The sequence below is a fragment of the Vicia villosa genome, unplaced genomic scaffold (genome assembly GCF_029867415.1).
Source record: "Vicia villosa cultivar HV-30 ecotype Madison, WI unplaced genomic scaffold, Vvil1.0 ctg.001812F_1_1, whole genome shotgun sequence".
In the NCBI taxonomy this organism is placed as follows: Eukaryota; Viridiplantae; Streptophyta; class Magnoliopsida; order Fabales; family Fabaceae; genus Vicia; species Vicia villosa.
This window is the reverse complement of record NW_026705738.1, coordinates 143,986-170,629: the sequence shown is the minus strand read 5'-3', so window position 1 is coordinate 170,629 and position 26,644 is coordinate 143,986. Positions and strand designations below refer to the sequence as shown.

At 34.3% G+C, this 26,644-nt stretch overlaps 2 protein-coding genes across 2 annotated transcripts; one reads left to right on the top strand and one right to left on the bottom strand.

Annotated features, from left to right (window-relative positions):
* The first annotated feature begins 1,855 nt into the window (after positions 1 to 1,855).
* LOC131636717 (uncharacterized) lies at positions 1,856 to 3,705 on the top strand. The gene has a single exon (XM_058907325.1). It carries the CDS (start codon positions 1,878 to 1,880, stop codon positions 3,201 to 3,203), a length of 1,326 nt encoding a protein of 441 aa, XP_058763308.1. The 5' UTR covers positions 1,856 to 1,877; the 3' UTR covers positions 3,204 to 3,705.
* A 3,511-nt stretch (positions 3,706 to 7,216) lies between these two features.
* LOC131636710 (uncharacterized) lies at positions 7,217 to 7,639 on the bottom strand. Its single transcript, XM_058907319.1, has one exon. It carries the CDS (start codon positions 7,637 to 7,639, stop codon positions 7,217 to 7,219), a length of 423 nt encoding a protein of 140 aa, XP_058763302.1.
* Between the last annotated feature and the right edge of the window lie 19,005 nt (positions 7,640 to 26,644).

The following is a 26,644-nucleotide window of genomic DNA, read 5'->3' as shown; positions in this document are numbered from 1 at the left end:
CATAAGTAAGAGGAATTCACATGATTCACACAAATTTAGATAAATTCATCTAAATGAGTCTAATATAAGGAAACCAAACACTTATCTTAAGGGTATTTATTGTAGGGAACTTTCATGATTCAAATATCGACTTGAATTTGTTTGAGATTATTTTAGAGACCATGTGTATTTGTGAAGAAAAAGATGCCTATAAATTTTTTGACTAACCCACAAAATAGAAAGTTAACACTTAAGCCAGCTGATGTTCTAGTGTATAAATGGGTAGGAGGAAAACATGCACGCATGTAATTGCCTAGGATTTTCTCACTTGTGGGATTGAAAAATCAATGTTTTACCGTAGAAGAAACAACCCTCAAAGCTGTCTCAAATAAATTGGTCAAACACTAGAATGGAAGGTGAAACAATAGAATGGAAAGGAAGTGGAATTAGTTGAATAATAAAATAGCATGGTTAAAATACTAACTAATCTAAATTACTATGAAAACTCATCTAACAAAATATAATATTCCAAATGAATGATAATAATTGTGATTAAAAAACAATTCCACCTCTTGCACGTTGTATGCGTATCATGCAACTTGCCTTATAAGTATGATTTGATGATAAAAATTCCCCATGACCAAGAAAAGAAATTATAAAAATTTCGAAATCAACTTGCCATCATCAATATATCATTAATTTATATATTTGAAAGATCCGAGTTCGATTCCCAGGCGGAACAATCTTGCTTGGCCAGTGTGCATGCCTCTCCACACGAGCCGGATTAGTGGCCCACCTGTGGTGGGTCGACACCGGTGCAAATAGCAAAAAAAAAAATTTATATATTTGAAAGATGTTATATTAAATGGAAAATATTATTGAATTTGAACAAGTTAGTCCAAGTTTTTTAAATAATGAAATATACATCGAAATAAGGTGATAACCTATAGAATTGACAAGTCTATTTGATTTTTTTTTTTTACTGTAGTTAATTTTTGTTAAGAGTCTCACATTAAATAATATAATCACATAATATATGGCCTGAACATGTCCTTATTAATGGGGGCAATCTTCACCCTACAAACCAGTTTTATAAGGTTGAGTTAGGTCTAACTACTCTTCTTAACAGTTTTTACTAAAAGCTGAATAAAAAACATAGACCACTCTTGTTTTTGTTTTTTATTAAAGTAAAAATAAAATTCAAATGGAAAGAGTACAATCACAACAATGCAAATTTAACATTATTAAATAAAAATTATAAATATATAAATAAACTCACAATACTCAAATTAATACTCCAACTTCTACCGATTAGTGATACATGTTGAGAGTGTATTTATCTCAATATCTCATATTAGATACCAATCATTCTGTTAAATAATTTTATATAAAATTTTGCTTCATATTTTAATGGAGCCTCCACAGATTGGTAGCTACTAATTTTAAATAAATAATGTAGCTAACCTAAATATCAAATATTACAATTATTTAGTAAATTTAAAATTCATTTTTTTTATATAATAAAAGCATAACATAATTTAGTTTTACAATTTTAAAATAATCAAATGCATTAATAAGTTCATTAAATCTTAAATAAAATAATAACAATAACTAATAATACTATTTCAGTCAATACTAAAAATAAAATTTATTTTTAAATTTTTTAAATAATTAATATATTTGATCATATTTCAAAACAAATACATTCTTATTCTATAAATCTAAAAACAATTTTTTTGCTTATAATAATTATTGAGTGTATATAATAAAGTAGTATGTTTTATTATGACATGTGAGTGCATGTCATTGGCGGCTATGGTAGAAATTTAACATTCATTCAATTTTGAATGCTTCAAACAAAGACAACATACAAGAATTTCCTCAAAACATCACCAAACATGAAAGTCAAACCTAATCCTATTTCTACTATACACAATTTCTTTCCCATCAAATCTCTCATCACAAATAGAACAACTTCTAACTCTACTAGAATGTTCAAACAACATGCCAAGATTTTTTGTGTCTTTTCTCTAATCACACTATCTACCATATTTTTTCTCATACAAAGTGATCATTTTATCTACCATGAATCCCTCAAACTCCATGCTACAAATAAAGAACCTCTTGTCATGTTACAAGCTCAAAGGTCAACTCTTAGTACTCTTGATAATCATAATCACAATCACAAACCTTTATTACAATTCATTTCCATGCAAGAGAAGAAACTAAATGAAGTTGATTATGCAAATCCAAAAGTGCTAGTTGCTCCATTAAACCTCAACAAAGAACAAAGAATTGCATGGTTTAAAGAGAATCTACAAGAGTTCAAGATTCTAAAGTCAAATAAATTGGCAAAACAATTCCATGCTAGAATCCAACAATTTCTCAAAAAGAATTCATGTGACACACAATTCTTCATGACATGGATTTCACCTTCAACTTCATTTGGAGAAAGAGAGTTTTTGTCTATAGAAAGTCTCTTCAAAGTCCAACCTCAAGCTTGCTTAACAATTCTATCAAGAAGTTTGGACTCAATTCATGGCTACAAAATTCTCAAACCATTCATTGATAAAGGCTTCAAAGTCCAAGCAATAACACCAAACTTGCCATTTTTGTTCAAAAGCACTCTAGCTGAATCTTGGTTTCATGAGTTAAGGAAAGGAAAAAGAGATCCTGGTGAGATTCCTTTGTTTCAAAATCTATCTAACTTGATAAGACTAGCTATTTTGTACAAATATGGTGGTGTCTATTTAGACATGGATTTTATACTATTGAAGCCTTTAAATGGTTTGAGGAATTGTATTGGAGCACAAAGCATGGATTTAGGGTTTAAACATTGGACAAGATTGAACAATGCTGTTCTTATTTTTGACAAGAATCATCCACTTCTTCTAAGGTTCATTGATGAATTTGCTTTGACTTTTGATGGAAACAAATGGGGGCATAATGGTCCTTACCTTGTTTCTAGAGTTGTTGAAAAGCTTGGAAAGAGACATGGTTTGGATTTTACCATTTTGCCACCCATGGCCTTTTATCCGGTTGATTGGATTAAGATAGATGGTTTCTTTAGGAAGGGTAATAGTAGAGTTGAAGAAAAATGGGTTGAAGCCAAATTAAATCAACTTGGTAGTGAAACTTATGGTGTTCATCTATGGAATAAACAAAGTAGTGGTTTGGTTATTGAAGAAGGAAGTGTCATAGCAAGACTTGTATCAAATCATTGACTCATTTGTAATAGTTTTTTCTCTAATGTATAGGAACACTTGTGTCATGTAAAGGCTAGCTTTGCAAGTTTTTTTGAAGGAATCCTCTTTTAAGACACTTTTCTTGACTTGATGGTTGCAATGATTTCCATGATGGTTTTAAATTGTAGTCGCATCAAAATATTTGATATTGTGGACAATAGCTATTAAATGCAGCCTTAATCGCCAATGTTATTTGTGTTTTTTTAAAATTTAATATTTGATCATATGACTGATTAATCTGAGAGAATCAATTTCACCGTCCACTAACAAAATCTATTTAAAGTCAAAGACATGTATGAATTGGCCCAATACAGGTTTTGTTAGTATTTGGCAGAATTCTAACCTGAAATTTTGAGAAGAACATACTCTCCGATTTCAAATCTTCGTCAACCGGCCAAAGATTGCATCATGTTCTTTGATATTGCAAACAATTGTGACCAAAAGCAACAAATGATGTCTTAATTGTAGTCTTGTTGCTATTGCAAAGGCATAAAAAATCTTGATGTTGTAATTCAGATTGCGACCTTTTCTTTTTATAAACCTTGATTTCATTCATATTCGAAATCAAAATTTAACATCAATTAAAAGACTCTACTTGAATTTTCTACCCCACATCCGAAATTTAAATTGTCTTAACCTCAAAGAAAATTTGAATCTTCCACATCTCCACAAACCAAATCTTGGTAATCTCCTAAAAGATTTTTTCCTAGTCAATTTATGCTTTCCCTTTTTATCATTTCTAGTATGAGATCCAAAATCTTCATCCATGTGAGTACCCTTTGAAGCTAACTCACTTTCTCTATCAATACCAAAACCATTTGTGAATCCAACCTTCTTGACCAAAGCCCAAGGGTCTTGAAATTCTCTATCCGAATCACTATCCCACAAAGAAATAGGCTTAATAATAGGTGAGCCACTATAATAATCAAAATGATTTGACAAACTTGTATGCTCCATGTCAAATAATCTCCTCATAGAAGTGCTTCCACTTTTCATCAACTCCAACAAACTACTAGATTTAGATGATAAAGATGATGATGATGATGATGATGATGATGATGATGATGTTGTTGATGAATATAGAGATTTTTGGTTTTGTATAATCTTCATGATCTTTTCCTTTTGATATTTTGTGTTGATAAACCATTGAGACTCTTCTTCTTCTGTCTCCTCGGTAATTTCATGCGACATGTTTGTCTCTAAGGTTTCCAATACTTTGTATGATCTAAATAAATTTCCATCATGCAATTCTTTTGATTTTATGTATGGAGAAGAAGTAACACAAATGGACATTGGACAAAACAAGAAACGGCATTGCCATTTGTAAAGAATTATATGAAGCCGGCTGAATTTGATTTTTTTTTGTAATTATTAACATTGATTAAGACAAGATTTTGATTCTATTTAAGTGATCAAAATTCCCAAACATTGTCTTATAAAGAAAAAAGAGACAATTCCATTCTTCATGAATTATCCGATGATAAATTTTTTTTTTTATTTTATCATATTCCTCTTTGTATTGCATTTGTATTGAATCTTTGATTCTAATTAAATGTATTATATTTCTGTTATTTAATTTTTTTTTAATAACTAGACTTATTAGAGTCGCTCGCGTGAAATCAGTTTAAATATATTTATGATGCATATAAAATAATTTAGTTAGTTAATGAATACATTATAAATTAATCATATTTTTATAATTTATTTTTACTGTAAACAATTTTATTCGGCTAGAAAAACCAAATGGAAAATAAACAGTGCCGGGAATAAATAAAAAATAGAAAATTCTTTGTGCACAAGGTTGAACATGAAGATGAAGATGGAAAAAATAGAGAAGAGAGAAAACGAAATAAACTCTCACTGGTGAAAAATTCAGTCGTGATTTCACCGTAACAAACTTGTTTAAATACACAAAAATGAAAATGCCACGTAAATAAATTATGCCACGTAAGCACAACTAACTATGTTAATAAAACTCAGAACTAGGTAATGAACATGCAACTTCTTAGCTACGATGAGAAAGGTTATGAAGCATGTAGCTTCTGACTAAACAGTCTCTAGACCTTTTGACTAATGCATAGCTTCTGACTAAAAACAACTTATGAATATGAATTACTTCTAACAGGGCCGTCTCAATTTTTTGGAGGCCCTCTGTAGGTAAGTCATGGTTCAACCATGAAAAAATAATTATAGGCCCTATTTAACCCAATTTTAATAGTGGCAAAGGTTTATGAGGCCCTATTTAGTTACAGTTTAACCGTAAAAATTTTGAGGCCATGTGCGGTAGCCCACCTTGCACACCCTTAAAGACGACCCTGACTTCTAACACCATCTCTTAATTAATGTTCAGCTAACTAAATATACAACACCAATTTCGTCCCTCAAATGGATAAAGTATTTAGTCTTGACAACTTTAGTCAACACATCTGCAAGTTGCTTCTGAGTGCTATAGTGCACAACTTCTAGCACTCAATTCTGAACTTGATTCCTAAAAAAATGATACTTCGTGTCAATGTGTTTGCTCCTTCCATGCAACACTGAATTCTTGGCAACAATTATAGCTTATTTGTTGTCAACCATCAACCTCATAGGCTTGCTCACCTTAATCTTCAAATCTTGCAATAAGTTCATAAGCCAAACAACTTGACACATAGACAAAGCACCTGCAATGTGCTCAGCTTTACAAGTTGACAAGGCAACCATAGGTTGCTTCTTGGAGCACCAAGAAATGAGACTTCCCAGATACTTGGAGAAATATCCAGAAGTACTTTTCTGTCAACTCTGTCTCCACACCAATTAGAGTCTGAATAACATATAAGTTATGAGTCAAATTTAACACCAGAAGAGAATAAAACCCCATACCTCAGAGTCCCCTTCATATACCTCAGTATCCTCACAGTATCTTGGTAATGTGACCACTTTGGTTTATTCATAAACCTACTCACCATTCCAACTGCATAGCAAATGTCAAGTCTGGTGTTACAAAGATATCTCAATTAGCCAACCAACTTTTTAAAAGTTGTAGCATCTACATCATCCCTCTCAACATCAGAATCCAACTTGTGATTCGTCTCAGCAGGTGTGATTGCAGTCTTGCAATTCGTTAGCTCAAATCTCTTCAGAAGTTCAAGTTTATACTTCAACTGATGCAAAATTATATCCTTCTCAGAGTACATAATCTCCTTCCCTAGTAAATATACCATATTTCCCAGATCAGTCATCTCAAACTCATTCATCAACACCTTTTTGAGCTTGACTATCTCATATGAACAACTCCTTGTTAGCAATATGTTATCAACATAGAGACACACCAGAATCATATTGCCTTTAGAAGTATACTGAACATAAACCCCATATTTCATCTCACATTTTATGAATCCTTGAAGCTTAAAAAATGAAACAATTTTCAGATTCCAAGCTTTAGGAGCTTGTTTGAGTCCATACAACGCTTTATGTAACCTGTACACTATCCCTTCCTGATTCTTTTTCACAAATTCAGGAGGTTGTGACATATAAACTTCCTCTTTGAAAGGACCATTCAGAAATGCAAATTTCACATCTAAATACATCAGAAGCCCATTCCTATCTGCAGTTATAGCAATCACCAAAATGATTATTTCATGTCTAGCTACAGGAGCAAACACTTCAAAGTAGTCTAAACCAGATTTCTGTAGAAATCCTCTAGAAACTAACCTTGCTTTATGTTTTCCAATTGATCCATATGGTTTTAGCTTTATCTTGAAAACCCATATAACAATGATGAATTTCTTCTCTTTTGGAAGCTCAGTCAACTCCGAAGTCTTGTTTCTTTCTATAGCCTCAAGTTCTTCTTTCATTGCCTTCAGCCACACTTTCTTCTTGAGAGCTTCTTTACTACTAACTGGTTAAGAGTATACTAACATAGCACATTGAATGACTTCTCCTTCAAATTCTATCTCAGTATCTTGCAACATGTCAAACTCTGCAAATCTTCTATGTATTTTTCTAATTCTTTATGGCCTCTGAACTTGTTCAAAATCTTTTTCAAGTTTAGGAAGAGTATAAGATGTTGGACCACCTTCAGAAGTTGGACCACCTTTAGAATTTGGACCACCTTCAAAAGTTAAACCTTCAGAAGTTGGACCACCTTCAAAAGTTATACCTTCAGAAGTTCCATCTTCAGACGCTTGACCCCCTTCAGAGGCTTGATCACTAGAGTCTGGATCATCATCAGAATCTGGATCATCATCAGATTCACCTTTAGAGTATGACCCACCTTCAGAATCACCTTCAGCTTTTGACTCATCATTAGAGTCTCCCTTAAAATCAGACTCAACTTCAGCTTCAGAGTCATCTTCTGACTCTGACTTATCTTCAGAGGTAGAATTCCCTTCAGATTCAGAATTATCTTCAAAAATTAACTCAGGTGTTGACATTACACCAAATTTGGATTGAGACTTGGTCCAACCCCATGCTTATGATTCTTTCATAATGACATATCTGCTGAGTTTAACCTTATTAGTGACTGGACAATAAAGCTTATAAGCACTTGTACTATGGTACCCAATAAGCAATATTACTTTGCTTCTATCATCAAACTTGTTTTTAGTTACACCTGGAACATGTTTGTAACAAACTGAAGCAAATATCTTAAAATGACTCACACTTTGCTTATTTCCAAACCATTTCTCAAAAGGAACATTTTTCTTCAGCTTCTTGGTTGGATACTTGTTCAGTGCATATGCTGCAGTGGTAACAACTTCTCCCCACAAGGTGTGAGGGAGCTTATTCTCTTTTAGCATGCTCATTGTCATATCAAGCAAAGTTCTATTTCTTCTTCAATCAAGACCATTCTACTGAAGAGTGTATGGAGCATTCACCTCATGCTCAATTCCATTCTTCTCACAGAACCTCTTGAAATATGTAGAGTTTTACTCACCTCCAACATCAGTTTTGAGAACTTTCAACTTCTTACCACTATGTTTTTCGGCCTCATCTTGAACTTCTGAAACTCGACTAACACTTCATGATTAAACTTGATAAGTGTTACCCATTTCATCCTCGTGAACTCATCCACAAAAGACATAAAGTACTTGTTTCTTCCAAGTGAAGGTACTTCAAATGGTCGACATACATCAGAATGCACTTCTCCCAGAGCATGCTTTGCTCTTGGAGCCACTTCTAATGCAAATGGCAATATGGGTTGCTTGCCTTTCATGCATATATCACATGATTTCTCAGGCTTCACAATCTTAGGAATACCATGTATCAACTTATTAGAACTCAAATGTCCTAAGCTTTTGAAGTTCAGATGCCCCAATCTCTTATGCCATAGCTCACTGCCACCTTCAGCACCATCTGCACTAAGGCATTTAGTTTCAGTTATTTTCACATTCACCTTGAATGTTCTGTTGCTTCCTGATAACGCGATAATGTATCGTATATTTGGCTTGACTAACATAACTTATGTCTCTATTTTATTTTAATTATGTTACTCTTTATTCGTATTATGCCGATATTTTCTATGTTTTCAGGTTTCTACTATTTACATGGCGTGTATGAAGAAAGTCTCAAAAATGGAGAAGAATCGAGCTTAAAACCAACAAAAAGGAAGAAATGAAGAAAATGATATAATATATATATATATATATATATATATATATATATATATATATATATATATATATATATATATATATATATATATATATATATATATAAATAAACGTGGTGGGCCCCATGTTTATATATATATATATATATATATATATATATATATATATATATATATATATATATATATATATATATATATATATATATATATATATATATATATATAAATAAACGTGGTGGGCCCCATGTTTATATATATATATATATATATATATATATATATATATATATATATATATATATATGTATGTATATATATATATATATATATGTATGTATATATATATATATATATATATACATACATATATATATATATATATATATATATATATATATATATATATATATATATATATATATATATATATATATATATATATATATATATACATACATATACATATGTGTGACGTTAGTCACATTTATGCCACGACGAGGGACACACACCATACCACGTCGGTCGGCGCCCTCCCCCTCCTGCCGAACGGCATGCTTCTTTTATTTAGTGTTCACACACTCACACTCAGACGCGCTCGTCACACCCTAACTTCCTCCTATTTTCCAGCTTTCCTTATTTCTCTCCGTGAACTAAGTCCAAGACGGAAGCTACTACGTTTCCTCCTATATTTTCTCAACCTAGCTGAACTTAAAGTATTATAAATACTCGGAATTAATCAGAAAAAGGGAACTCTTCTTTCCTTTTCGGCAGAGCTTTTTCTTGTTTAGTTTTTAGGTAGTTTTTCTACCATGTAAAAGTGATAGTTTCTCACATCGAGGAACTACCACACCATTAGATTTAGGTTCTGTTTCCTTTCATTACGCGAAGATTATTTCAGAAGTTAATTCCAGTACCTTTTATTTCATCATTTACAGGTTTTATTTTATGCTTTCTTATTTATTATTATTTACCTTCGTTAATTTAATTGCCATGTTTTTCATAATTTCCATCCGCCTGTTTAATTTGTTTATGCTTAATTCCATGTCCGGCTAAATTGTTTTGAGTCTGGTGTGTGAGGACCGTCGTCTCCGACGAGACTCGGTAATTATTGTGTTGGCTTAGTTATTATTATTAATTTATATTTTGGTTTATGTTTTTAATATTAATTTAGGTAACCTTGTCATGAGAGTGAAAGGTTACCTTCCACGATTTCGTCACGAGAGTGAGAGATCTATTAAGGTTCAAACCGGCACTGCGAGAGCGTGGGGTTCGAACCAGATAGTAAAAACTAGGCATTAATCCTAAACACAGTGAGAGGGCTTTAGGATTAATTATAAATTGTTTAGTTTTCAAACCGCGTTCCTTCATTTAAGTGGGCGAGCGAGAGCAATATCCTACGGTTGAAGAGCGTGACTTTATTCAAAACCACGAGAGTGTGAGGTTTAGTCTTTAAGCTAATATTTTCTACTAAATATGTTTTTAAAATTTTTATAAGCCAACGAATTACAGAGTTCCTGAAGTACGCAGAATCACATTCCGGTCTCTATTCTCTTATATTTATCTTAATCTTAGTTTTATTTCAGTTTTAGTTCTTAGGTTCCCCTTAATCAAACATTCATTAGCCTTAGCTTTAAAAAGCAACAATAGATTACAGTAGGTTGACATTGGTCTCTGTAGTTCGACAATCTTTTATATTACTTCGATATATTCGTGCACTTGCGGACGCATCAAGTTTTTGGCGCCGTTGCCGGGGACCAATTTAGTCAATTTTGTAACTCCGTTGTTACACCGTATAGACTAAGGCATTAAAAAAATAATAAATAAAAAATAAAAAATATTTATCTTATAATCCTAGGTAGATGTATCACCCAAATGTTTTCTACAACTCCCATTCCCAATATCTCGAGGAACCGCACCCAAATTTCCCTATTGATTCCCATTCCCAATATCTCGAGGAATCACAAGAACCCCATAAATCCGACCACGAAATATTATTGGAGAATTTCAACACGTCACTACCTGATTCTCACCCAAGCTACCTCTTCAACCACCAATCCCAACATTTCGAGGAGTCTGAAGAATCCCACAATTCCAATTTCAAACATTCATCGAGGATTTCAATTCAAAACTAACTTATCCTCAACCGAATTTCCTCTACGATCACCACAATCAATACTTTGAGGAGTCACCTGAATCCCATAACTCCGACCTTGAAATATTAATGGAGAATTTTATTGAAACACAAACTCTTTCTAGGCTATAATCTACGATGACGAAGTGCTTTGTGGAAACGAAAAATGCGATGCTAACCCACTTTGAAGAACCGCAAGAATCACATAATTTCAACTTCGAAGCATCAATGGAGGATTCTGATGAGGCGCTAACTCACTCTAGGTTAGAATCGGTGATGGAGCACTTTGTAGAGACACAAACTGTCCAAAATGAAGATCTTAGAAAACAAAGTCTTCAAATTAATGAATCCCTTAGGCAACTGACAATTGTGGTTGAGTCCCTAGCGACTCACAATGAGGCCGTGGCAAGTCAAATCTCCCTGCTTTAACAAAAACATCTAGGACCTTTCCTTGGGGAGCATGTGGATATTGTAACAACCAGTAGTGAACAACAAAATGAAAATCCTAAGGAGAGTTATGATGAGTTTTAGGAGAGTGATGAAGAGTTTGACGAAAGTAATATTGAGATTGAGGAGAGTTCCGGTGAGAAAAGAGTAATGACTAAGGAAAATCCACCAACATCATCCAAAAGGGAGGATGTAGAAGAGATTGAGAAGGAAGCACTTATTGTAATTCCTCCTCCCCATACCTCACCGATTCGTTTTCTGCAAAGTTTTATGGAAGCTACGATAAACTCACAATCGAAGATGTAAGTGAAGGTATTGGAAAATACCCACACCAATGCACCCTTGTTTGAAGTCTTGCATAAAAAGAGAAATTTCGAGGACTATGAAACTAGGGATGTCATTACTGTTAAGAGGGGAAGGTCAGCATTTAAGGTGATGGCTGAAATCACTTAGCTCAAACTTGAAAAGCTGATATTTAGGATAAATCCAGAACCACCACCACAAGATCAAAAGAATGAACCACCCCACAGAAGAAAGAAAATAAAAGGTGAGGGATATGTGAGATGGCGCGATAAGTAGCCATGGAAAACGACAATTACTTAAAGTTCAACCGAGGAGTCATTCTCGAGAGAACCACCATGAAGGTTTGCACTCTTGAGCCGTCGAGCTATCGACGTTAAACAAAGCGCTGTGTGGGAGGAAACCCACGAGTTTTTAATTTAATGTTTTTCTTTTAATGTGTGAAGTTGCAGAAAATAAAGAGATGGATCGTTTGTCACGTCTCATTTACCTCTAGGCGAAGAATCTCTAGATGACAATCTTGGAAATGAGCAAGGTGCTCACGGACATTCATGCGAATGTCGCTACTGGTGGTGTCGCCAATATGAACAACAAAAGCAAAATCAGAGAGGATTTGGCACGCCGAGGATCTAGCATTCACACAGGTTCTATTTTTCCTTTTCCACCTTTTATCAAAACATTGAGGACAATGTTTGGTTTAAGTGTGGGGGAGGAACTTTACCGCTTTCATTTATCGCTTTATAGTTCTCTAGGTATGTTGTTGAGTCTTAATACGTGATTTTTCAGTTGTCAATCTTCTCGAAATTTTAAAAAAAAAAATTTAACCTCCGACAACAATATTTTCATTTCAACGCATGACACACACTCGAAAGTATATAGGTCGCCCATTTTAAAGATACGTTAGAAATTAGAGTGAAATTAAGACAAAATCATTACGGTCTTGACACTTTAGAACTCTCGAATACACAAGACCGATTTGAATACCTACTATACCGAAACCTTAACCTTTAGTTTTAAAGTAACCTCAAGTAGTTTATTTAGCAGTCGGCACCGTCTTAAACACAAACTACGTAGAGAGCCGATGAATATAAGTGAATGATCCCGAATATTTGAAAAAGTTAAATTTTTTACTGTCACGCTTAAAGAATGCACCAACTAAGTTAGGTGACCCTCACCCGGTCATTTAATCCAAAGGATGCGTATCTTACGAATAATAAAAAAGAAAACCATTGTCAGTTGGTTCAGAAGTATCTGGTACTGAACTTGGTAGGACGAACTACGGTTCGATCCCCCGCAACTTGCAATTGGTTAAGAGGTTACCACAAATAAGTGCCAGAACCTCATGCTAATAAGGATCATAATCACTAACCGGTTACTCTACTATGTACGTGTAAAGATAAAGGGCTTAATGTGATTGCGCTCGAATGAAAACGGGTGAAATTTAGCGAAAAGAACTAGGTTGAGCTATGATAGCATGATTCGAAATGGTTTTCATAAGCGGAGTTGTTTAGTGTCTTTACCGTGACTTTAGTGTTAAAGTTGAGCTTTTATCATTCTAACGAAAATATACTGCAACCGCGTACAATTCGATATGGTGTCATGTAATTGCATTTAACTCATATTTTATAAATTGTCATATTGATTATTTGCTTGAGGACATGCAAAGGTTTAAGTGTGGGGGTATTTGATAACGCGATAATGTATCGTATATTTGGCTTGATTAACATAACTTATGTCTTTATTTTATTTTAATTATGTTACTCTTTATTCGTATTATGCCGGTATTTTCTATGTTTTCAGGTTTTTACTATTTACATGGCGTGTATGAAGAAAGTCTCAAAAGTGGAGAAGAATCGAGCTTAAAACCACCAAAAAGGAAGAAATGAAGAAAATGATATATAATATATATTTATATATATATATATATATATATATTTATATATATGTGTGACGTTAGTCACATTTATGCCACGACGAGGGGCACACACCATGCCACGCCGGTCGGCGCCCTCCCCCTCCTGCTGAACGGCATGCTTTTTTTATTTAGTGTTCACACACTCACACTCTGCTCGTCACGCCCTAACTTCCTCCTATTTTCCAACTTTCCTTATTTTCCTCCGTGAACTAAGTCCAAGACGAAAGCTACTACTTTTCCTCCTATATTTTCTCAATCTAGCTGAACTCAAAGCATTATAAATACTCGACATTAATCAGAAAAAGGGAACTCTTCTTTTCTTTTCGACAGAGCTTTTTTTTGTTTAGTTTTTAGGCATTTTTTCTACCATGTAAACGTGGTAGTTTCTCACATCGAGGAACTACCACACCATTAGATTTAGGTTCTGTTTCCTTTCATTACGCGAAGATTATTTCAGAAGTTAATTCCAGTACCTTTTATTTCATAGTTTATAGGTTTTATTTTATGCTTTCTTATTTATTCTTATTTATCGTCGTTAATATAATTGCCTTGTTCTTCTTAATTTCCACCAGCCTGTTTAATTTGTTTACGCTTAATTCCATGTCCGGCTAAATTGTTTTGAGTCCGGTGTGTGAGGACCGTCGTCTCCGACGTGACTGGGTAATTATTGTGTTGGCTAAGTTATTATTATTAATTTATATTTTGGTTTATGTTTTTAATATTAATTTAGGTAACCTTGTCACGAGAGTGAAAGGTTACCTACCACGATTTCGTCACGAGAGTGAGAGATCTATTAAGGTTCGAACCGGCACTGCGAGAGCGTGGGGTTCGAACCAGATAGTAAAAACTAGGCATTAATCCTAAACACAGTGAGAGCGCTTTAGGATTAATTAGAACTTGTTTAGTTTTCAAACCGCGTTCCTTGATTTATGTGGGCGAGCGAGAGCAATATCCTACGGTTGAAGAGCGTGACTTTATTCAAAACCACGAGAGTGTGAGGTTTATTCTTTAAGCTAATATTTTCTACTAAATATGTTTTTAACATTTTTATAAGCCAACGAATTACATAGTTCCCGAAGTACGCAGAATCACATTCCGGTCTCTATTTTCTTATATTTATCTTAATCTTAGTTTTATTTTAGTTTTAGTTCTTAGGTTCCCCTTAATCAAACATTCATTAGCCTTTGCTTTACAAAGCAACAATAGATTACAGTAGGTTGACATTGGTCTCTGTGGTTCGACAATCTTTTATATTACTTTGATATATCTGTGCACTTGCGGACGCATCACTTCCCTGCTCAGAATGCATAATGGGCTTCTGATCATAATCATATAACTTCAAGAGATTATTCTTCATGATAATTGAGAAACCTTTCTGAATGAGCAGACACACACTCATCAGATTGCTCTTCATGCCAGGAACATGAAGGATAGAAAAACACTTAGAAAGGGGGGGGGGGGTTGAATAAGTGTAGCTTTAAAAACTTGACAGATAAAAATAAATTGCACAGTTATTTTTATCCTGGTTCGTTGTTAACTAAACTACTCCAGTCCACCCCCGCAGAGATGATTTACCTCAACTGAGGATTTAATCCACTAATCGCACGGATTACAATGGTTCTCCACTTAGTCAGCAACTAAGTCTTCCAGAGTCTACTGATCACACACTGATCACTCCAGGAACAACTGCTTAGATACCCTCTAAGACTTTTCTAGAGTATACTGATCCACACGATCACTCTAGTTACAACCTGCTTAGATAACCTCTAAGACTTCCTAGAGTATACTGATCCACACGATCACTCTAGTTCCTTACAACTTAATGTAATCAATTCTAAGAGTATTACAATTGCTTCTTAAAAGCTATAATCACAAACTGTGATATTTCTCTTAACGTTTAAGCTTAATCTCACTAATATATTACAACAGCAATGTAGTGAGCTTTGATGAAGATGAAGATTCTGAGCTTTGAGTAGAACAGAGTTTCAGCAAGTTAATATGAGTTGTTTTCTTCAGAATCGTTAACCTTGCTTCTCATCAGAACTTCATATTTATAGGCGTTGGAGAAGATGACCGTTGAGTGCATTTAATGCTTTGCGTGTTCCGTACAGCATCGCATTTAATGTTATACGCTTTTGTCAACTACCTCGAGCCTTGTTCACGCTGTGTCTACTGACGTAGCCTTTAATAGCTTTTAACGTTCCTTTTGTCAGTCAGCGTAGCCTGCCACTTGTACTTCCTTCTGATCTGATGTTTGTGAATACAATGTTTGAATATCATCAGAGTCAAACAGCTTGGTGCATAGCATCTTCTGATCTTCTGACCTTGAAGTGCTTCTGAGCGTGATACCATCAGAACTTCAGTGCTTCTGATCTCATGTTCTTCTGATGCTTCCATAGACCCATGTTCTGATTCTGCTTCGACCATCTTCTGATGTCTTGCCAGACCATGTTCTGATGTTGCATGCTGAACCCTTTGAGACAAAGCTTCTGAGCGCTGAATTATGCATACTCTTTATATATTTCCTGAAAAGGAAATTGCATTGGATTAGAGTACCATATTATCTTAAGCAAAATTCATATTATTGTTATCATCAAAACTAAGATAATTGATCAGAACAAATCTTGTTCTAACAGAACATGCCAAACATCTTTGATCAGAACGGTTTTTCCATTCTTCAGTCTTAGTTTGACATTTCCCATACCTTTAATATTAAGGTAATTATCCTCAGCATATCTAATATTTTTCCTCTTTCTACAGTCAAAATCAATAAGTGATTTGAGTAGCCAGTGTCCATATACCACCAGTCTACCAAATATCCATCATCATATTTAGAAGCCATCAATAGCACAAGTTCATCATCAGAATCTCCTCTGGCTATGTTTGCTTTTTCTGATTTCCTTTCTTTGTTTGACCAACAATTCTTGGGAAAGTGATCAAACCTATTACAGTTGTAACACTGAACCTTTCTCTTGTGAAGCTTATCCTTTCCCTTCGGATGTTTCTTCTCATCAGAGTTAGATGCTTCTGACTTCTAAACACCACCACCGCGTCTCTTCTTGACTTATGACCAAGACTGCTTCTGACTCTTCTTACCAAAAGATGCCTTCAGAGCCTGCTCTAGCTCTCTTTCAGAGGTTCTCTCTCAGTCAGATGCAACTATTGTACCTCTAGACTAGTATGCAACTCTTCAATTCTCATGGTTCAGAGGTACTTAGAATGTTCAATTGCTACAATAATGTAATTAAATTGAGGAATAATAGGTCTAAGTACCTTCTCATTAATAACTTGTTTAGATAGCGTTTCTCCACAATCCTTCATCTCATTTATGATCAATAACTAAAGAGATGTAATCAGGTACCCTCTCATTGTTCTTCTTGTTGAGATTCTCATACTGCTTACATAAAGACTGAAGTTTCACCTTCTTCACTAATGAAACGCCATCGTAGCACCGTGCTCGTATGTCCCACGCAACCTTCACAGTCACTGATTGATGTAGAACAACGCCTTTTAATCTTTCTTCCTCATATCTATTTACGCGTTTCTCTGTTCCTCAGTTGCATCTACGAAAACTAGAATGTAATTGTCGGTGATAAGATCAAGAACGTCTTTAACACCAAACAACACACACATATGAATTATCCACCGATTCTAATTGTCTCCATCAAACACTGGAATATTTCTATTCAAGCTATTTCTTCCGTTCATCTTTATTCTTGTGCACATAAACTCACTCAAATCTCACCAAACACTCGTGTTTCCCGATCCCGCAAAATCAAGAAATGCAATTCTATTACGATTTTGATCGCGATTCAAAGCAAATTCAATAAACGAAATCAATCACACATATCTCACGTACACTCGTGTCTCCCTGTGAATCAAACTGGAGCTCTAGATACCAAATGTTGGTGCACAAGGTTGAAGATGCATATGAAGATGGAAGAAGAGAGAGAAGAGAGAAAACGTAACAAACTCGCAATGGTGAGAAATTAAATTATGATTTCATCGTAACAAACTTATTTAAATACACAAAAATAAGAATTCCACGTAAGCAAACTATGTAACATATATAAGCACAACTATGTCACATAAGGACAACTAACTATGCTAATAAAACTTAGAACAAGGTACTGAACATGCAACTTCTCACCTACGTTGAGAAAGGTTTTGAAGCATGTAACTTATGACTAAATTGTCTCCACGCCTTCTGACTAATACAAGGATTCTAACTAAAAATAGCTTCTGAATATGAATTACTTCTAACAAAAATAAATAGATTCAAGGCCTCTTTGTATCAATGTTAAAAAAGTTTTTTTTAAAAGGATTTTTATGATATTTTTCAAATAATAGAAATTATTTAAATTTATCTTTTATTAATTAAAAAAATTGACACTCAATAACATATATATTTATTATTGGAAATTAAAATATAGTTAAAAGCAAATTATATTTTAAAAAAATTCAAAAAAATAATGTTTATGAAGTTATTCAAAATAACAAAAATAAGTGTTTTTATATAAAATAAAATGATAACATATTTAAAATAATATTTTATTAAATTTTATTTAAATTAATTTTTATTTGAAGTATTTTTTTAAAAAAAATTTGTAATTTTTTTTTGCAAAAATATGTAAAAATCTTTTAAAAAAATTAAAACAAACAAATTCTTAATGTATTTTTCTTATAATTAGATTCAACAAATTTTATTGAGACATTCCACATCCATAATATTCTAAGATGCACTCTATGGAAAAAAACTTAGGAACACATAATCAACAAAACACATACGTTAATCTACTGTCAATTTATAAAAACTAATTACTACCATTATTACATTATTACCCAACTAAAAACGTACTAAAGGGCTAATTTCACGTCGGAAATGGTAATTATCGTCTCACGTGCAATTGATCATAACTTTACTTTTTTTCCCTGTCGTTATTTCATGATGGGGTGAAAGAATGATGTTGCTATAAAAAAAAGAGTCCTGATTTTAGATTGTCTTTGAAATGTCCAGGTTAAGTTCTCATGGTTCAGAGGTACTTAGAATGTTCAATTGCTACAATAATGTAATCAAATTGAGGAATAAGAGGTCTAAGTACCTTCTCATTAATAACTTGTTTAGATAGCATTTCTCCACAATCCTTCATCTCATTTGTGATCAATAACTGAAGAGATGTAATCAGGTTACCCCCTCATTGTTCTTCATGTTGAGATTCTCATATTGCTTACATAAAGACTGAAGTTTCACATTCTTCACTAATGAAATGCCATCGTAGCACCATGCCAGTATGTCCCACGCAACCTTCACAATCACTGATGGATGTAGAACAACGCCTTTTGATCTTTCTTTCTCATATCTATTTACGCGTTTCTCTGTTCCTCAATCGCATCTACGACAACTAGAACGTAACTGTCGGTGATAAGATCAAGAACATCTTAAACACCAAATAACACACGCATATGAATTATCCACCGATTCTAATTGTCTCTATCAAACACTGGAAGATTTGTATTCAAGCTATTGCTTCCGTTCATCTTTGTTCTTGTGCAAAGAAACTCACTCAGATCTCACCAAACACCTGTGTTTCCCGATCCCGCAAAATCAAGAAATGCAATTCTATAACGATTTTGATCGCAATTCAAAGTGAATTCAATAAACGAAATCAATCACACATATCTCACGTACACTCGTATCTCCCTGTGAATCAAACTAGAGCTCTATGTTAGATAGTGTTTCTCCACAATCCTTCATCTCATTTGTGATCAATAACTGAAGAGATGTAATCAGGTACCCTAGCATTGTTTTTCTTGTTGAGATTCTCATACTGCTTACATAAAGACTGAAGTATAAGTAAAAAAGAGACGCGGTGGTGGTGTTTAGAAGTCAGAAGCATCTAACTCTGATGAGAAGAAACATCAGAAGGGAAATGAGAAGTTTCACAAGAGAAAGGTTCAGTGTTACAACTATAATAGGTTTGATCACTTTCCCAAGAATTGTTGGTCAAACATGGAAAGGAAATCAGAAAAAGCAAACATAGCTAGAGGAGATTCTGATGATGAACTTGTGCTATTGATGGCTTCTAAATATGATGATGGATATTTGGTAGAATGGTGGTATATGGACACTGGCTACTCAAATCACTTATTAATTTTGACTGTAGAAAGAGGAAAAATATTAGATGTGCTGAGGATAAATACCTTAATGTTGAAGGTATGGGAAATGTCAAACTAAGACTGAAGAATGGAAAAACCGTTCTGATCAAAGATGTTTGGTATGTTCATGGCATGAAGAGCAATCTGATGAGTGTATGTCAGCTCATTAAGAAAGGTTTCTCAATTATCATGAAGAATAATCTCTTGAAGTTATATGATTTTGATCAAAAGCCCATTATGCTTTCTAAGCAGGGAAGTGATGCGTCCGCAAGTGCACGGATATATCGAAGTAATATAAAAGATTGTCAAACCACAAAGACCAATGTCAACCTACTGTAATCTATTGTTGCTTTGTAAATCTAAGGCTAATGAATGTTTGATTAAGGGGAACCTAAGAACTAAAACTGAAATAAAACTAAGATTAAGATAAATATAAGAGAATAGAGACCGGAATGTGATTCTGCGCACTTCGGGAACTCTGTATTTCGTTGGCTTATAAAAATGTTAAAAACATATTTAGTAGAAAATATTAGCTTAAAGACTAAACCTCACACTCTCGTGGTTTTGAATAAAGTCACGCTCTTCAACTGTAGGATATTGCTCTCGCTCGCCCACTTAAATCAAGGAACGCGGTTTGAAAACTAAAAAAGTTCTAATTAATCCTAAAGTGCTCTCACTGTGTTTAGGATTAATGCCTAGTTTTTACTATCTGGTTCGAACCCCACGCTCTCGCAGTGCCATTTTTATTGCATATATGTGATCTTTAGATTGTTGGTTGAATCTGCTACGAGGGCCAGTGGTAGCAAAACCATAGCTAAGTTTACAGAGTTTTCAAGGTTTTTTTGGGGAAGACGATGGTGTGTCGTGACCTGGTTGGTTCATTCCAAATTGGCGCGCGTTTTCTTATCATGTTTTTCTTGTTTATATATTATATAACGAATGCGTGTTATAAACGCTTGAAACGTTTGGTTGGAATGGTAGAGGAGCGTGTACGTGAGAGGGAGGGCGTGGGTTCGAATCCTCCCTCCAGCTTTATTTTATTGAAACGTTTATCTTCTGGATCCCATGCGCACACAACCCTATGGCACACCATGCACCTCTAAGATCTGACCATAAGATTCCCACCCACTTAAATCCTACGCCCCAGACCTGTTCTCTATACCATGGACCATCAACGCAACAACACTGAATCAAAATCTATTAATTCTATTATTTGTTTTAATTATTTTTAATTATATAATTAAGTTTAATTATTATTTATATTTATAATTTGATTTTTTTAATTGAATTAAAAAATATAGTAAACATTAAAATTTTATTTATTATTCGCTTCGATTAAATTTATTGATCGCGATGGGTAATAATCGATTATTTAATTATTTAAATAATAAATTCAAATAGGGTGTATTTTGCTAAAGGGTTTTAACCATTCTATTGGTTACGATGATTAGCATTTTTATCAATTCGTTATTATTTTTGATCAAATCTATTAATTATGAGGAGTAACGATAAATTAATAATCTAATTAAAACATTCAATTTGCTAATGGTGATAATCGAATCTACCGATTAGAACAGTTAGCAATTTTTTTATTAAATCGGTTAATTATGGTGATTAAACCTATTAATCATCGCGATTAATATAACATATTAAAATCAGGGTTGTACGCTACATTTAAAACACATTTTCATCTTCAAACTACGAATTTTCAAAACTTCGATAAGGTAATTCAAAATACCTTCAAACAACTTCATACTAATTCTAAGGCGTACAACCCTGCCCCGAACTACGTTGACTCTGATCCTCCATAAGGAGGTACGTAGGCACTTGGCAACAAGGCGAGTCCCCTTTTCAAAAATCTCACTTTTCACCCTATTCATTTCCTTAGCTATAAACCTTAACACTTTTAGCCATAAACCTTTGCCTTAAACTCAAAACCTTAGGAAAGGGTTAAGGGTGCCTAACACCTTCCCTTGACCCGAATATAATAACTTACCCCGAATCTATTAACTGCGTAGGGTTTCCTATTCGCCCTGGTAGAATAGGTGGCGACTCTAAATTCTTTATTTTTTAGAGCAGGTTGCTACACTAATTTTACCACAACCAGAATTTATCCCTTATGGATCTAATCCAGAAACAGACAGGATGCCTGCTCTGATACCAATTGAAAATTCTTGTATGACAGACTCAGATGTCAATCACGATGTCAAGACATTTGATCTGTTATTAATGTAGCACAATCAGAATAGAAGGATCCCCCATTATTTAATTACTCTTAGAAAAGAGTCAATGAGATTTGGGATCACACATGTTCAGTAGACATAACCAGATTATGTTTTGGGTTAATGAACTTTTTCGTCCCTTTAAATATTTCAAATTTCGTTTTTAGTCCCTCCAAGATTTTCCTTCAAGAAATCGTCCCTTCAAATTTTTTTTTCCGAACTATTGGTCCCTAACGTCAAATTTCGTAGCTAATCGGTGGCTAAAGTCGTAGCTAATCTCTAGCAAATTTGACGTTAGGGACCAATAGTTTAGACGAAAAATATTAAAGGGACGATTTCTTAAAGGAAAATTTTGGAGGGACTAAAAATGAAATCCGCAATATTTAGAGGGACCAAAAAGTTCATTAACCTTTATATTTTTTCATGGTTCTGTTCGGGAACAGCTAACACTTCTGAACCTGATGTTATAAACAAAGTCATAACATTCAAAACTGAACAAATAATGCAGAAGATAAATAACACAGTTAATTGTTAACCTAGTTCGGTCTAACTACCTACTCTGGGGGCTACCAAGCCAGGAAGAATATTCCACTATCAGTAGTACTATTTTATATAAACAACCTCTGGTTTACAAATAAACAACCTCTGGTTTACCTAGTCACTACCCAATGCAATCTTTATCTCAGAACTCCATCCAAGACAAGAAAACCTCTGCTCACTCCCTGGTGATACCTAACTGTTACAACCCTGCAACAACTATTTACACAATTAACAATGAACACATACTTGATCTTGCTTCACAGCTTCAATCAAGCTTACAATACTCAACTCTTACCAACAGGTTTCGAGTGAGGACAATCACTTCTCTAACCTACAGGTTTCGAGAAGGACAAGGCAGCCATCCCACAACCTAGGTGGTCGACCTATAGAAACCCTAATGACTACATCGTTAAAACCAGGTTTTCTATCTCAAACTAGGTTACAAAGTTTCCTATTTATAACTTGATCCCAAATTGGATTTGGGCTTACAAATCGCAGCACTTATGCTGTTACAAATATGCAGAAAATATTCTGCTACAAATAAGGTCTTTCAATCATGGGTTTCCTAATTTATCTCCTAAATTAGAAACTGCTGAATCTTCAATCTTCTGATCTGATTCTTCCTGAATCTTCAATCTTCTGATCTGATTCTTCAATTATTCTTTTGACCTTTAAATATGCGCCACACAGGATTACATAATATTCACATAGAATATTCTGTATCTGTTAAATACAAACTGAATCTTCCTTCCAGTTCTGCAGGCGCGATGTCATGAGTTGATGTCATGACATTCCATCTAACATCTTGCTTATACCTGTTTTGTTCTTTATAAACTTGCAAGATTCATATTTTGACCATTTGCTGCTATTATATGTTTTAGGCAAACATTAGACAATAATACAAGACAGACAGAGCACCAACAAATGTCATGCACAATGTAGAAACCAAATAGTTAGGGTCTGAAATGAGAGTACTGAGATGTGCTTTATCCTTAATAAAGAGGGTATTTTGGTTTGTTCAAAAAAATTAAACACATGTGGCATTTTGTTTGAATTAAAAATAATAAAAAACTAAGTCACATAAGCATTTTTGATGATGTGTCCTGCTAAAGGTTAAAAATAAAAAAATTTGAAAAAGTTAAGGCATTCCATGCAATTTTTTATTTTACGGGGGGTTTTCAAATCTCGCCCATATGGCAGGGGGCGAAAAAGCTAATTACCCAAGTATATATTGATGAGCCAAGAATATTGCAAGAATACATAACAAATAAAAATAAGTCTATAAATCATAAATATAAGAGAAAGTATATGTTAAACGACAAAAGAAAATAAATAGGTGTTACTATTATTTAAAAATATATACATCGACAAATCACAAACTAAAATAACACTATGAATTGTAGATAATTATATAAGTGTTAATACCCATTTTCACCCCTGCCATATGGGGTTGGTTTGAAAAATCCCCTACCAAAAAAAAAGTTGCAAGAATTCCCTTAACATTTGAAGATTCTCTCGATTTAAACCTTGTAAAATTTTTGTTTTTAAAACCAACCTTGCCATTTGAAGATTCGTTCATTTTAAACCCTATAATCTTGTAGATTATGTCATTTTAAACCCTCTGGAATATGACGGGCAAGGTTGGTTTTACTAAAAAAAAATAACTTACAAGGTTCAAAATGATATAATCCTTTAAGTGGCAAGGTTGGTTTCAAAAATAAAAATTTTACAAGGTTTAAAATGAGAGGATCCTCAAATGTTAGGAGAATTCTTGCAACTTTTTTTACAGGGGGATTTTTCGAACCAACCCCATATGGCAGGGGTGAAAATAGGTATTAACCCATTATATAATTTTGAGTTAATACCTATTTTCACCTCTGCCATATGGGGTTGGTTTGAAAATTCCCCTGTCAAAAAAAAGTTGTAAGAATTCCCCTAACATTTGAAGATTCTCTCATTTTAAACCTTGTAAAATATTTGTTTTTAAAACTAACCTTGCCATTTGAAGATTCGGTCATTTTGAACCCTATAATCTTGTAGATTATGTCATTTTAAACTCTCTAGAATATGACGGGCAAGGTTGGTTTTATTAAAAATAATAATTTACAGGGTTCAAAATGATAGAGTCTTTCAAATGGCAAGGTTGGTTTCAATAATAAATTTTTTACAAGGTTTAAAACGAGAGAATCTTCAAATGTTAGAGAAATTCTTGGAACTTTTTTTTTGGCAGGGGGATTTTTCGAACCAACCTCATATGGCAGGGGTGAAAATAGGTATTAACCTTATAACTTTTTTAAGAAATATCATCCATAGCAATCTAGATTGAATAAACGGCTGAAGTCTGTCATGACTTTGTAGAGCGCCACCAAAGCATAATATCCATAAATTTTATTTTTAACAAAAAAAAACAATGATATTGTGATTGTGAGTTATGGTGGAAGAACGGACGACGGAGAAGTAGAAAGGATGGCACTGGTTGGACGGGAAAAGAGTGGTACTGATTAGTTGGACAATGAAATTGTTGAAGTGAGATATGGAGTATAGAAGAATCTTAAATATGAAATGGCCAATAAAATTTGTATAGAATATAAAAGAGACTAGTTTTTTAGAAGATGAAAAGATAAAGTATAAAAAAATAATAATATTTAAATAATTTTTATAATTTGTTAACGGATATGGATATCTGTGGGTATGGATGACATTAAACCCGTATCCATATTCATTAATAAACAGGTATTTAAATGTCCATTTATTTTATCCGCAGATATTTTTTAAACTATCCGCCCGTACCCGTGACGGATTTTATCTACGGATATCCGCGGGTATGGATAATTTTGCCTTCCCTACTCCAGTCGTGATATGCTATCGTGGCCCGAGCCTTCTCAAGAACCATATGATTCTCCCAGTCTGCAAAGACCTCATCTAACTGTCGACGGGTCATGGTGATAGGAGCAGAGACAATAGGGTCGCGAGGTATCGTCTATGTGTAGCCAAACTGACGCATGACGCGCTCCAGAAGAAAACATACAATAATGGTCGAGCTGGCGCCTAACCATCCAGAGTATAGTGATATCTCATCAAACGGAACCGTCTCACGGTGATTAGCATAACAATCATATCAGACGTTCTCGACAGCTATGCAGTCAAGTTCGCGCCTGTAAGGATCTGGCACCTGGTTCCCTCTGAGGGGGCTGGATGCACTGGCATGGGGCATGTGCTCAGTGTAGGTAGGCACCTCTCCCCAGCCAATAATGTCTGGGAAGTGTTGTAGTATCCAAGCCTGAAAATAACCAATTATTTTAATGTACTATCACAAATATATAATAAGTAGAAGGTATAAGATTGTTACCCTCTCCGAGTCTGTAGTAGTTGTACGCTAGTACAACCGCTCCCCATTTGTACTCTCGGATACGTGTTATATCTGATAAGTACCTGAGGTAGACGATGTTTGTATACGTCGAGCTCGTGTCCACAAAGAGCTGAGTGCCTATCAACTAAAGGAAGTAACATTTCAGCGTCTGCTCTCTGTGTATATCTGCCTCTACCTTATCTCCAGAAGCCTCATGTGCCGCACTCAACACCTCATCATATCTCCGCTACAGGAAGGAAAACCTCATGTGCACCCTGCGAGTCCTCTCCACCTTATCAAGCGCGTCAGCAGGATCAGCCCCCAGCTCCACAATCAGCATCTCCATCGCTTCCTCCTTCATCATCCTACCGTGATCAAGGAGGATACCCCTAATATGTAAATTCATGAGGCATGCCAAATCATCAAGTGTGATGGTAATCTCACCGTGAGAAAGATGAAATGAGGAAGTCTCTGGATGTCATCTCTCAACAAATGCCATCAACATCCCGTTATGTATCGTCACGTAGCCGACCTGACCGAGGTCCCTCAGGCCAGAAGTTTATCGTATATCCTGAAACCACAGCTTATATGACTGCGCGAGACTAGCAATCTTCTGGGCGTGGTTGTAGAAGCTCTAGGGATCCCTCTCTTGAAATTTTTAGAAAATAAAAACGGTTATTAATAAGCAAAGTCAGAAACTAAAGAAATAAATTAATAAGTAATTACCGAAGAAAACTTACATCTCCCTCCCAAATAGGCTTGGC

What these genes read in the sequence shown, in the direction of transcription:
- LOC131636710 (XM_058907319.1), bottom strand. Translation starts at nt 7,639, where the DNA reads ATGTCAACACCTGAGTTAATTTTTGAAGATAATTCTGAATCTGAAGGG.
- LOC131636717 (XM_058907325.1), top strand. Translation starts at nt 1,878, where the DNA reads ATGAAAGTCAAACCTAATCCTATTTCTACTATACACAATTTCTTTCCC.